The 14,783-nt window shown below is 38.7% G+C and overlaps 1 protein-coding gene across 4 annotated transcripts in view; it reads left to right on the top strand.

The window, feature by feature from the left end:
* Positions 1-14,783, top strand: part of Adgb (androglobin) — a 129,321-nt gene that overhangs the window by 107,049 nt on the left and 7,489 nt on the right. For 3 of the 4 annotated variants that reach the window (XM_021175285.1, XM_021175284.1, XM_029482309.1), the window contains 5 exons: positions 1,886-1,997; positions 6,286-6,458; positions 9,005-9,193; positions 9,857-9,986; positions 12,871-13,038. In XM_021175285.1, the coding sequence (XP_021030944.1) occupies positions 1,886-1,997; positions 6,286-6,458; positions 9,005-9,193; positions 9,857-9,986; positions 12,871-13,038 (772 nt within the window). The remainder of the gene's footprint in view (positions 1-1,885; positions 1,998-6,285; positions 6,459-9,004; positions 9,194-9,856; positions 9,987-12,870; positions 13,039-14,783) is intronic. The other variant, XM_021175286.1, reaches the window with a different exon arrangement.

The raw sequence follows: 14,783 nt of genomic DNA, 5'->3' as shown, positions 1-14,783 counted from the left end.
TGAGCATGGGAGATCTTTCCATCTTCTGAGATCTTCTTTGATTTCTTTCTTCAGAGACTTGAAGTTCTTATCATGCATATCTTTCACTTCCTAAGTTAGAGTCACACCAAGGTATTTTATATTATTTGTGACCATTGAGAAGGGTGTCGTTTCCCTAATTTCTTTATCATCCTGTTTATCCTTTGTGTAGAGAAAGGCCACTGATTTGTTTGATCTAATTTTATATTCAGCACTGAAGCTGTTTCTCAGGTTTAGGGTTTCTATGGTGGAATTTTTAGGATCACTTATATATACTATCGTATCATCAGTAAATAGTGATATTTTGACTTCTTCCTTTCCAATTTGTATCCCCTTGACCTCCTTTTGTTGTCTAATTGCTCTGGCTAACACTTCAAGTACTATACTGAATAGGTAAGGAGAAAGTGGCCAGCCTTGTCTAGTCCCTGATTTTAGTGGGATTGCTTTGAATTTCTCTCCATTTAGTTTGATGTTGGCTACTGGTTTTCTGTATATTGCTTTTATCATGTTTAGGTATGGGCCTTCAATTCTTGATCTTTCTATGACTTTTATTATGAAGGTGGTTGTATTTTGTCAGATGCTTTCTCAGCATCTAAGGAGATGAGCATGTGATTTTTTTGTCTTTGAGTTTGTTCATACAGTGGATTACATTGATGGATTTCCATATATTAAACCATTTCTTCATCCCTGAAATGAAACCTACCTGGTCATGATGGATGATTGTTTTGATGTGTTCTTGGATTCAGTTTGCGAGGATTTTATTGAGTATTTTTGCATCGATATTCATAAGGGAAATTGGTCTGAAGTTTTCTGTTTTTGTTGGATCTTTGTGTGGTTTAGGTATCATTATAACTGTTGTTTCATAGAATGAATTGGGTAGAGTATCTTCTCTTTCTATTTTGTGGAATAGTTTGAGGAGAACTGGAATTAGGTCTTCTTTGAAGGTCTGATAGAACTCCCCACTAAACCCATCTGGTCCTGGGCTTTTTTTTTTTTTAATGGTTGGGAGCCTATTAATGACTGCTTCTATTTCTTTAGGGGAAATAGGACTGTTTAGATCGTTAATCTGATCCTGATTTAACTTTGATACCTGCTATCTGTCTAGGAAATTGTCCCTTTCATCCAGGTTTTCCAGTTTTGTTGAGTATAGCCTTTTGTAGAAGGATCTGATGGTGTTTTGGATTTCCTCAGGATCTGTTTTTATGTTTCCCTTTTCATTTCTGATTTTGTTAATTAGGATTATTTCCCTGTGCCCTCTAGTTAGTCTGGCTAAGGATTTATCTATCCTGTTGATTTTCTCACAGAACCAGCTCCTGGTTTGGTTGATTTTTTTGAATAGTTGTTTTTGTTTCCACTTGGTTGATTTCAGCCTTAAATTTGATTATTTCCTGCTGTCTACTCCTCTTGGGTGAATTTGCTTCCTTTTGTTTTAGAGCTTTTAGGTGTGCTGTCAGGGGTATCCAAGACTTGCTGTTTCAATATTTTACTTCACAATGGTGAAGTAAATATTTTCAATATTAAGTTTCAATATTTTACTTCACAATGGTGAGCATTCTGGGTTTTGATGATGCCCAGTTTTCTTTTTTTCTGTTAGTAAGATTCTTACGTTTGTCTTTCGCCATCTGGTAATCTCTGGTGTTAGTTGTTTTAGCTGTCTCTGGCTGGAGCTTGTTCATCCTGTGAATCTGTTAGCCTCTGTCAGCACTCCTGGGAGTCCAACTCTCTCTTGAGTCTCAGTGGTCAGAGTACTCTCTGCAGTTAATCTCACCTCTTGCAGATATGCCTCCTGGCTTGTCTTAATGTCTTTCAATGAGTATACTGTATAGGTTCTTTTGGTTGTCCTGACTCACACTCTTTCCTTTTACAGTGCTATAAGTACATCATACAGTGCCTGGTGTTGTTTAACAGCTGGCCTCTAAACGAAACTCAGCTGACATTTGTTCAAGCACTAAAAGACATGGAGAAAATGGATATCAAAGGTATGTCAGCTTAAATACTTTAAAAGCATTTATTTTATTTCCAGTGTATTGGTACTTTGCCTGCATGTATGTATGTACACCATGTACATGTGTGGTGCCTGTGGAGTTCTAAAGAGGTCATTGAATCTCTTGAGATTGGAGTTGCAGTCAATTGTGTGTCTCCTGTGGTTACTTGGAACAGAACTCTAGTCCTCTGCAATAGCAACCGTGTTCTAATACTGTGCCATCTATCCAGCCCCATGCCATAATTATTACTCATGCCACTTATAGTCTAAATACTAAAAAGTAAGTTGATCACAAAATTCTAAAATGGTATTGCTCATAACCTATAGCCTCTCATATTTTCTGTCATATTAAGTTTCAATATTTTACTTCATAATTTATGAAAAATAAAAATATTTCATCACTAAGGCCCTGTATAAACATGTTTCATGTATTTAGCCAAACTTATGTACTGATGATAGTTGTAACTTTTCAAAAAATATAGATGACTTTTTTGATTATAAAATTTTATTTCTCATAGTTGTTAGGGAAGAATAACAATGAAGTTAGACCCTGAAAGTACATAGGACTCAGGAGGTAGATGCAGGTGGATTTCTGTGAGTTCAAGGCCATTGTGGTCTCCAAAACTATAGCAATCCATGGTTGCATAGTGAGATATTCTCTCAAAAATATGTCATGCTGGATTGGATAGAAGGCTCAGAAGCTAAGAGCACCAACTACTCAACACAAACTCACCTACTTCAACTTTTGAATATGGAGGTCAGAGAGCACCCGTGGGAGGTCCTTCTCTCTTGAATCACTTTATGATTTGATGTCAAACTTTATATCCTTTTATCCCAGAATTAAAACAAAACCAAACTGAAACAAAGAAATAAACCAAGATTAAAAAACCAAACAAGAATTTCAGGTCTAACATATAGATATAGAGGCATATCTGAACTGGGATCTTTCTCCCTTCCCTTCCCTTCCCTTCCCTTCCCTTCCCTTCCCTTCCCTTCCCTTTCCTTCTCTCCCTACTTTCTTCTTTCTCTTCCTTTTTTCTTTTCCTTCCTTCCTTCCTTCCCCCTCTCTCTTTCTCTCTTCTTTCTTTCTTTCTTTCTTTCTTTCTTTCTTTCTTTCTTTCTTTCTTTCTTTCTTTCTTTCTTTCTTTCTATCCAGATTGCAGCCCCCTTCCCTCCTCTCTTCCCAGTCCTGCCCTCCAACTCTCTCCCTCCAGCTTCCCCTCCCCTTCTCTGAAAAGGAAGCTCTCCACCTCCTATGGGTACCAACCCACCCTGGCACATCAAACCGCAGCAGAACTAGGCTCATCCTCTCTCACTTAGGCCAGACAAGGCAGCCCAGCTAGGGGCATGGGATTCAAAGGCAGGCAACAGAGTTAGAGTCAACCTCTGCTCCACTTATTAGGACACCCACGTGGAGACCATACCATCCATCTGCTACATATGTGTAGGTGGTCTCGGTCCAGCCCACACATGTTCTTTTATTGTTAGTTCAGTCTCTGTGAGCCCCCATGGCCCTGACCCTGGGTATTTCTGCTACTGTTTATAGGAACTGTGGCTTCATGCTATTGTAAGACAATAGTGCCACCTTCTGTTTATTTTAGTACCCACAGTTCACTAAAGCAGCTGGCTATACAGTATAACAGCTAACCTATACAGCTAACCTATACAGGATACTAAAGCAGCTGGCTTACTCACCTAAGGAAATAGACAGGAAGATAGTGATCTGGAAGTTCTCAGTGGCATATGCCTTCAGATTTGCAACGCTGTCATTCTAAACTCCTGTTGTCAAAATTCTGCCTCCTTATGTTGATAATCAAGGCCTTTGATTTCTAATTTATTTATTAAAACATATATAATTTCAATCTTTATCAAAAATGCTTGCTTTAGGGGATCAGGTCATAAAGTGCTTACTGGGATCTTTTTTTTTTTTTTTGGTAAAGAGAGAACTACACGATGAATCATTGTGAATATAAGTCAAAAAGTCTTTGATGACACAAAATATTTCATGTTACATATTAATATACTTAAAATGCTTACATAAAATAAACATTTTAAGATATATTACAAAACAAACATATATATATTTATTACATATATGTGCATATGTATGTATGATATATATATATATATATATATATATATATATATATATATATATACCAATATATATATTTGGTCTTTACTTACAAGAAAGTGAGTCTCTTATCAAACAAGTACCTTGCCCTAAACAAATTTAGAAATTACAAGAACGTTCAAACACCAACTAGATTTCAGTTTCAGGAGATACAGATCAAAGCATTGACTTAATCATAAAACTAAACTTGCATTTCTATCTCTATGGAGGTTTCTTCATCTACAGAAGGTTCCCCTCTGCTGTGCACTGGGTAGAACAAAAACCCAAAGGAACTCACAGGAGAGGCTTGTAACCCTCTTGTCATCAGCAGGTACTCTCACTCAACCCTTCTCCACCAGGGGTGCAGGTTCAGTCTTCCAGGGCTTTCTAATTACATACACATACATGAGACACATCCTCCATAACTTTTGAATCAGTAGGATGTTTTCCATTCCATATCTTATTCTGATACATGCTTACCAATGCACGCAGATTTCTTGCAAGCCTCAAACAGTAAAGTAAGCAACCCGATGACTGTATCCCATGAATTAGTCGATTTAAAACACACAGCATGAATACAAAGTTTTACTTTTTATCAGCACTCAGAGGAGAGACTAATATAAGAGCAAATGTCTTTGTATATTAATGACATTAAGTTGGTATTAATTTAAGCTTATTATAAAAAGACATTTTAATTATAATCTTACTCAGAGACATGAAGAAGAAAATGAAAATGCACAGAAAAAAAAAACCTGAGAGAGTTAAAATTCTTCAGTAGCGAGTATGGTTTTGAAGCAAGAGAAGGTAGTAACAGAAGATTAGAGGAACAAAAATGATATGAAATATGTAGTAAAATAAATATCAAAATACCAGACATAAATCCTTCCTTTTGGGCAATGATATTTAATGCAAATTAAGTGTGCTTTACAACATATTCATGATGTAACTACATATGTTCATAAGAGGGACATACTTTAATTTCAAAGATATAAACAGTTTTATGACAAAAGGAAGGAACACACATTACAAAGAGTAGCCCAGAATAGTCATACTATGTATGTACTATAGCTTGGAATGGTCATGCTCTTGTCAAAAATATATTTTAAAAGCCAAAACAGGTGCATGAGTTATTTTGTAATGCTGAAGAGACCACATATTCATAAAACAAAACCATTATAAACATCTGAATCTAACACCAGTTTTAAATGCATGAAGCAAATGCTAGTATTGAAAGAAAAAATGGCTAACTCTACAACTAGTGGGAAATTTCATTACTGCACTTTACATAGTATAAGGAAACAAACAGAATCCATGATGATATAATGCTTGAATAACATGGAGAACAACCTGCCCTAAGAGAAGAATTCTCTGCTCCAAACTTCCAGAACACACAAACCTCACAAACCCTATAGAACATCAGGAGGACGACAGCTGATGAAGCAATACCTGGAATCCAAACAGCTGGGCAGGGAGAGAAATTGGGGAGCTATGCTTTCTGATCACAATGGAAGAAACTAGAAACTAGTAGGAAATGAATGTGGAGACTTCATAGATGTGTAAAAAGCAACCTGATGTAATTGACTACATTTTAAAAGTAACCTGGTGGCTCAGTGACTAAATAGTACTTAACTGCCTTACAGAGAGCAAGGGCTCAGTTCCCAACACCTACATGGTGGACCACAACTCGAGCTTCATGGGAATCTTCTGGTGCCTGAAATGCTGCACATTTATGCACACACAATAAGTAACCTTTTTCTTAAAAAAGCAAACTGAAAAGATAAAGAAAGGAAAGAAAACAAATTGCAACTCAAAAGAAAGGAAATAGTACAGGTTAGAGCAGAGATGAATGAATTGTAACAGTCAGCTTAACAGTGCTATGAGGAGACAAAAGGCCCCCCTCACAAGGCAAGCATGGTGTTAGTGATCTGATGGTTGCATAACTTTAATATTCTAAAGCCCACTACTTTATATATACCAATATTAAGTTTATACTGTATTACCTATGTTCCAATTATTAAAAATCTTAACCAGTTCTTATGAAATTTTTTTTTTAACAAGGAGAGAAATCCAATCTCTTTAGATGAAGCATCTTTCTTGGGTGCTCTTTCTACTGGAAGAGTTCTCGTTAGCGTGCCAGATCTCACTGGTTTCCTTTCTCATGTCTATTTAGCTCAAGTAGAGAAACATGAAGAACCAGCTCCCATGGGAAGCCCAGATTTCCATGCAGTCAGTGAAGGGCAGAAATCTGTAGGAATGCCCAAAACAACCCGGAAAGGCAAGGAGAAGTCTGCCGAGAAAGAAAAGTTAGCTAAGGAAAAGCAAGCTCCTCGATTTGAACCTCAGGTGGGTGCACACACGATAGATAGATAGATAGATAGATAGATAGATAGATAGATAGATAGATAGATAGATAGATAGATAGATAGATAGATAGATAGATAACCTCCTTAGAACAGAGCTGGTGGCACTTCCCAAATGGAAAGTGTGTGTGTGTGTGGGGGGGAGTTAGCAACAGGAAGCAAGGAGGACTCCAGAAGTGAATGAGGGATCGTGTCCACTTGCATTTAAAGATCTCTTGTGCCTGTGGGAGTATCATGAAGTATTTGCAAGTTTGAGTATATCCTCAGATTCATCTGTTAGCACTTTGACAGTTCTATTTCTGTCAGTCAAAACTCTTTACTGGAAAAGTTCCTGGTCAACTCACTTTTTGAGCTGTTTAAAGAGAAAAACATTCTAAGTAAGAAAGAAGAGAATTATCATCTATGAGACTTGGTTCTCATTAAATACTAAGGGAAACGCATCGGAAGCAAGGTTTTATGGGTAATAATGAAACCAAATTTTAAGTGAAACTTCACTCAGTGGCTGCAACCTCCTCTTCCCTGATTACATTGTTTCAGATGGACAAAGCCTTGATTTTATGTAATGTATTCGGCAACCACGTCAGTTTAAATGGTTATCTTGTCTGGTGGGTTCCTACTTCCAGAACCTCATGACTCAAAGCTAGTTAACCAAGAAAACCTCCTCTTTTCCAAGTTGCTATTGGTCTTGGTGTTTAATAAACCAACAGAAAAACATACAAACCAGTATATTAAATGGAAATTTGAGAGTGAAATTGGCAGAAAAAATTACTTGGAGAATAAGGGTATCTCTCCCTCTTTGATTGTCCAGGAGGGAACCTCTCCTATCTGAAAGTCAAACCCATTTCTGCTGCCTTCAGTCCTTGCAAGTGGTTCTCTAACCTTAAAGTACCACTCACTTCCAGAGTGAATCGAGAGGAGCAAGCACATTCAGAGCTAGAAATGACTAGTTATATTACTTAGTTTTGTGAAGTATACCTTAAGTATAATTTAGATTTTACTTAAAATATTTTAAATATTGTGTGTGTGATTGTGTGTGTGTGCTCATGAGCACGTGTGTGCGAGGTGGTGAACCTACACTTGGGTATATTTGCAGGTCTGAGGACAAAGTATGGAAGGCAGTTCTCTTCTTCTACCATATATGCTCTGGGGATAGAACTCAGAGCATCAGGTTTGGCTGCAAGCACCCTTAGCTACTTCACTGGCTAGCTCTTATTTTTTAAGCTGATATAGCCCAAAGTGGCTTAGCAAGTCAATTGAAAATGTGCAGATTGGTTTATGGCCATGTCTATAAGAAATCATCTTTGATGATTGATGGAGGGCCCACCCCACCGTAGGCAGAACACTCCCTACGCAGGTGAGTCTGGGCTAACTAAGAAAGTTAGTTGAGCATGAGCCAGTGAATTAGCCACATGCAGCCTACTTCTCTGCTGTTTGCTTCAGTTCACGATTGGGCTTTTGTTACGACTTTCTTCCAGTGATGGACCTCAGAGTACAAGCTGAAATAAACCCTTTCTTTTCCAAAATGCTTTTGGCCATTACATTGATTTATTACATCAACAGAAAACTCCAACACTCATGGCCCCAAGGCCCATAGACTTTATTGTGTCTAATCTTAAGCCAAGATTGCATAAAGTGAAGGGCATAAACACTCGTTTTTTTTCTTTTTCTTGTGTGCATGTGATATGCATGAATATGTGTGGGTATGTGCACATGTGTGCAGGTACATGTGTGTGCTTGTGCCTGTAGAGGCCCAGGATTGGTGTTGGGAGTATTTCTCAATCATTTTCCACTGCATTCATTGAGGTAAACCCCCTCAGCTGAATCCAGAACTCATTCTTGTGGCCTGCTTAGACAGCCAGCTTGCTCTAGAGGCATCCCATCTTTGCCTGCTGAGCACTGGCATACCAAGTGGGCTGCTGTGCACCATCACCATTGGAACACCAATGATTCTGAACTCTACTCCTTACAATCTCAAAGGAAGCATGGTTTATCTACTGAGCCATATCCCCAGTTCCACAGGCAGAACTCATCACTGCACAATTCATTGACTTCCAACAAATATACCCACCGTGCAGCACAAGGTAAAGATTATGCCCATGAACCCACTGCTGTTCATTTTGCCATCCCTGCACCAAAACTCCAGGTACCAACCCATCATCTCGCTACCATCCGCTGTCACAGAGTGCATATAAATGCTTCACACAGTTGAATTAGTTTGTGTTGAACTTCCTCATTTTACTAAAACCTGTGCCTGCAGAGTTCTCCAACAGTCTGATGTTTGTTTTCAATTCAGTGCTCAGCACCCAACATAGGAACATGCTATAAGTTGTCCATTCACTGGCTGATACACTTTTATGCTGTTCCTTTCCCTGTAATTGCTGCTGTGAAAAAGAATATAATGAGCATTCTCACAAGAGTCTTACGCAAATTATGGTTGTTTTTCTGTATGATAAGTAGCCAACAGTGAAATCTCAGTTTAGGGAGTCCTTTCTAGAAGCATTCATTTTTATAAACTTTTTGTCCCCCTAGCAAGTACAAATGCCTACTGCTGTTCACTCTCAGCAAGAAGATCCAAACAAACCCTACTGGATCTTGAGGCTGGTCTCTGAACACACCGACTCAGACTATGTTGACGTAAAAAAGGACACAGAACGAGCAGATGAAATACGGGCCATGAAGCAAGCTTGGGAGACGACTGAACCGGGGAGGGCCATCAAGGTCGCCTGCCTGCCTGCCTGAAAGGCGGTTCTTTTTTTCCACATTGTTAGATGTAGTTTGGGAGCTGAGCCCTATGGATGAAGGTGTGGGATTGGAATTGTGACTTGACTTAGCGCTCATGTGTCCAAACTATGACTGCCTTCTTTATATTTAGCCATGAGGGCAGGATTCACATGGATCCAGAGAAGCTTCAAGTAGGAGAGCATGCGAGTGTTTAATGCCCGCTTTCCTACTACAAACAGCTTTAGAATAAAAAGTATGCTCTTCTCACTTATGAAGGTATTTAAATACCTCTCCCGGTATATGGCAGAGGCTCTCAACCTTCCTAACCCTGCAGCCCTTTAATATAGCTCTTCATGTTGTGGTGACCCCCACCATAAGATCAATTTTGTTGCTACTGTTATGAACCACTATGTAAATATGTTTGGAGAGAGGTGAAAAAGGGAGTTGCAACCCACAGGTTGAGGACCACTGCCTTGAGGGCTTAGACCTTTATTTAGTCTTAGTTAACAGAGAGTTGGCTTGGTCTAAACCACCCTTTGTGTTTTCTTTTTTAATTTTGGTTTTGGAACCCACATTTCTCTCTTCTTCTGAGTACCTTGCTTCAGCCTGCACTTCTTGCTGCTTTTCAAAGACCTCACCAGGCTGACATTTGTCTTCCAGGCTGCTCAGGCCCGTTTGAAGTACCTGACCCAATTCATTAAGAAGCCAGCCACCACCGATACCACCACCTCTGTCCCGAGCCCTGAGACTTTGTCTGTGAGTCAGAGCCAAACTAAATCCTCAGAGGAAGGTCAGTGGAAGTCACAAGCTGCTCAGGAGTTTTGGTGGGGCTTCCTTAGCCACAAGGAATCATTTCTGAGTTTCTAGTCCTTAGGATTGTGAAAGACCATGAAGCTTCAAATGAGGACACAAATAGCCTTCTACTATCAAGCCTCTTGTACTTATTTTCTCATCTAAGATTCATGTGCACATTACCCATATATAAGCAGAAATGGTTTTCCTTGCATAAGAACATTTGATGAATATGATGTAGTCTCATACAGCTATAACACTACAATTTGGAAGGCAGAGGCAGGAGTACTAGGAGGTCATGTCCATCCTCAGCTATATAGAGAATTCAAGGCCAGCCTGGGCTATAGGAGACCCTGTGTTTAAAAGAAAAAAAGCTAAGATGAAACCAGATATGAAATGAGGTTGTTATTCAGGATAATGGTGGCCATGGGGAATTGGAGGTAGTCCTGCTACTTAATAATACAGCACCTCCTGTAAGAATAATAATAAGAATAAAAGAATAAGAATAAGAATGAATAAGAATAAGAAATAAGAATAAGTGGATAGATAAGATTAAGAATAATAAACATAACTACTGTCTTAGGGTTTTACTGCTGAGAACAGATACCATGACCAAAGCAACTCTTATAAGGACAACATTTAATTGGGGCTGGCTTAAAACTTTAGAGGTTCAGTCCATTATCATCAAAGTGAGAGCATGGTAGCATCCAGGTACACATGGTGCAGGAGGAGCTGAGAGTTCTACATTTTCATCTGAAGGCCAATAGAAGACTGGCTCCCATATGATTAGGAGGAGGACCTCATTGCTCAACCCCACAGTCACATGCTTCCCTATCAAGGCAACACCTACTCCAACAAGACCGCACCTCCTAATAGTAACACTCCCTGGGCCAAGCATATACAAACCACTGCATTCCACTCCTTGGCTCCCATAGGCTTGGTCAAACACACGAGTCTATGGGGCCATACCTAGCCATAGTATAATAAAAAATACATTTAGTCCAATTTCCAAAGACCCCATAATCTATAGCAGTCTCAATACTATTAAAAGTCCAAAGTTCAAAGTCTCTCCTGAGATAAATCCAGTCACTTAACTGTAATCCCCAAAACAAGACAGAAAACCAGCTGGGCAAACTCCAAACTCTGCCACACCTACTCCAACAAGGCTATACCTCCAAACAGGGCCCCTCCCTGGGTCAAGAATATTCAAACCACCACAACTACTTGTATGGAATTATTGTCATGACTTGGCAACTTGCATTACTTAAATTATAGTTTACACTATTTTCCAAAGGTGATTGCTTCTAAGACCTACAGTGTATACCAAATCGCGCAGGGGTTCAATACCCTTCAAGTAAATGGTGGCATGTTTTCATATAATCTGTGCACATTCTCCTGCATACTTTTAATTATCCTTATATATCTTATAATCATAATTCAACCTTTCTAAGTAGTTGTTACCCGATATCATTTAGAGAATATAAAGGCAAACACGTGTATGTGTTCAGTACAAAGAAAACTAACATAGAACTAACTGTGTTGTAAATAACAGCATAAGATTTTTAAACAATATATTTTAAATTATTTAGTATTTTTTGTACTATGTGTATGTGCATGCTGTTTAGAGAGTTCCTACACTACACATACAGAAGACCAACAATTCTGTGGAGTCAGTTTTTGCCTCTACACAGATTCTAGGAGCTGAACTCAGGTCACTAGGCTTACACAGTAAGCATTACTTTACCTCCCTTGGCGTCTTGTCATTCTTTAACTATATATGTTTAAAATGTTGTATTAATTAATTAATTAATTTTTATGTTATGTGTATATGTGTTTTTCCTGCATGTATGTTGATGTACCACATGTGTGTCTGGTGTCCAAGGAGGCCAGAAGACAGCAGCAAATCTCCTAAGACTATAGTTATAGACAGTTGCCATATGAGTGCTGGGAATCAAACTTGACTTTTCTAGATGATCATCCAGTGCTCTTAAATACTGAACCACCTTTCTAGCTCTGCCTTAACAAATTCTTGATCAATGGTTAGTTGACTGAATCCATGGATGAAGAACCGGGATACTGAAGACAAACTATATTTTATTTTACACTTATATACCAACCCATTGATGTATATTCCGATTTCCAAGGTGGAGAGAGTCTCACCAGTTATAATTCAGTGAGACACAGATAACCAGAAAGCTTGCAGACCTGGCCCTCCTTTGATCCATTGTCTTATCACATGTATAGTCAGACCTAACTCTATCCAGGTACCATTGGAGGCAGAAGCAATTCACATCCCAAATCGTTCATTTCATTCAAATCAGAATATGGTGCAAAGCAGATAACCTACAATGGATGAACCCATAGGAGACTAATGCATGGCTAATGCCCAGGCTGAGGTTGGTTTGTATGATTTCTTCATGGTCAAAGAGTCACTATTAAAATTGCTGCTAAGGAAAATTCTCCCAGCTTTAGGATCTTCTCAAGTAAAAATGCTTTTCAGTTGATTTTAAGACAACTTCAATAAGTATCTAGACTCACTAGTCCCTTCCCAAAGAAAAGTGCCTTGCTTATATACAGTGGTCCCAATGCTTAAAGACCTCCTCTCTGTCAAAATTGTCTCAATTTTTAAGGCCTCTGATTGGATGTGGTTTTCTTATCCTGAAGAAGCTTCCAGGCACACCTCACACTTGGCCTACAGTAGCTATATCACATTTTGCCATCCCAGATGGGTCATGTTGCTTGTGCCCTGGTAACACACTGCAAAGATTTGGAATCATGTCCTCCAAATCTGGTCTCCTACAAACAAGCCCTGTTAGATTTGTTTGCATGGACTTAGCAGCGTGTAAGTTATTTTTTTCAGGAACATATACATTGTGCTATAGGAGAACTAGGTACTGGGAAAGATGCAGACATCAAAGAACTGCCACCAGCCGCAGCAGGAAGTGTGCTGTGGAAGAAGTGGCAACTGACCAAGACCATCACCTCTCTGACAAAATTTGCAAGCAATGAGAATGTACCGAAGGAAGAGCCACCACGGAAGGAGATCCCTGGTGAGTCCTGATCCTGCTGGTAAGGTAATCCATACACCTGTTTTGAAATAACAATGTCACAGATTATAACGGCTGGTGAGTCCTGATCCTGTTTGGTAAGGTAACACATACAGCTGTCTTTGAAATAACACTATGTCACAGGTTATAACGAATACATGTGAAATTAGGGATCTCCAAAATAGAAAAATATATATACCCATCACAGCTGGGAACACAGCATGTCTTCCTGGCATGTTAATCTAGATTTCTCCAATTGCACCGCTCCCCAATGTCTCCAGCAAACACTGAAATGAAAAGAAAATGCTGTTGACTAACAATTCTTAAGCAAAAACCAGCCATAAAAACTTGAGGCAAAATAGGAGTAGGGTATAGTTCAATTGTAGAGCATCTGCCTAGCACATGCAATGTCCTAAGTTCAATTTTCAACACAAGAAAGAAAGAAAGAAAGAAAGAAAGAAAGAAAGAAAGAAAGAAAGAAAGAAAGAAAGAAAGGAAGGAAGGAAGAAAGAAAGGAAGGAAGGAAGGAAAGGAAGGAAAGGAAGGAAAGGAAGGAAAGGAAGGAAAGGAAGAAAGAAAGAAGGAAAGAAAGAAAGAAAAGAAAGAAAGGAAGAAAGAAAGAAAGGAAGAAAGAAAGAAAGGAAGAAAGAGAAAGAAAGGAAGAAAGAGAAAGAAAGGAAGAAAGAGAAAGAAAGAAGAAAAGGAGAAAAAGAAAAAAAGAAAAAAGTATGTATGGTGGGGTGGGGGTGTGGGGAGTGATTACAGGAAGACAGGTGACCCTTCCTAAATTCAAACACTGGTGAATGTGATTAAACTCCTTCAAATAAGTGTCAAAGGAAATCACCTGGATCAAGAGAAAACAACCTCAGAAAGTGATTCAGATCTGCACGGGAAGGTCATTCTATATATGTTTGAAGACCTCAGCATTATAATTCTGAATCCAAATTTTTTTTAAAATTGATTTGAGAAGAGTAATTGGAAAGCTGTACTTTGGCTTCTGACACATAACCAGCATACCAATAATAGTACAAATGGTGGCCAAGGGACAAGAGCTCTATAAGAAAAATGTTTTTTTTTTTTTTTACCCTGATTGCATGAATACTGATGTGATGCAAATGCAAATGTGTGTTGTAAAAACTATTATTAAGCATAAAAATAGCAACATAGCAAAGCCTACCAGGACATAACCCAGGCAGTGCTGAGGGGGCAGCCTATCTCTCAGCATGAACATTTCCTTCAAAAAGCAACCTCACCATCATCTCTGTAGCTACAGAACTAGAGAACTGAGAACAGAGAAAACTCAAAGCTTAGAAGGAAAGAAGTAAAAACTACAGCAGAGATAAATGAAATAAGGACACAAAATCAAAATTCAAATGAGTAGCTACACTAATCTTTAAAATGGGGTAGAGAATTACACAAATAATCATAGGAAGTGGAAAGGAAGAAATTCGAGTTAACCACAGAGAAATACAAAGGTATTATTAGAGATAATATGCTGGTAATGACCTTAACTAGGACAAATTCCTGGATGCACAGCTTACAGCGATTAGATGGTTTGATTGACTGGTTGATTGATGCAGGGCTAGGAGGTGCCTAGGAGTGGGTAATGTGCCTGCTATGGAATTCAGGAGTTCAGGTGTGGAGGTTCAGTGCTTGGCAGCTTGGAAACAAGTGGATACACATGGAAGCTATCCACAATCTCATTCCAGTTACGCTCAATGACACCTTACTCTTTTTTTTTTTTTTTT

Source organism: Mus caroli, chromosome 10, assembly GCF_900094665.2.
Source record: "Mus caroli chromosome 10, CAROLI_EIJ_v1.1, whole genome shotgun sequence".
NCBI classification, from domain to species: Eukaryota; Metazoa; Chordata; class Mammalia; order Rodentia; family Muridae; genus Mus; species Mus caroli.
The sequence above is the reverse complement of the archived record's forward strand: the minus strand, read 5'-3'. Positions and strand labels throughout refer to the sequence as shown.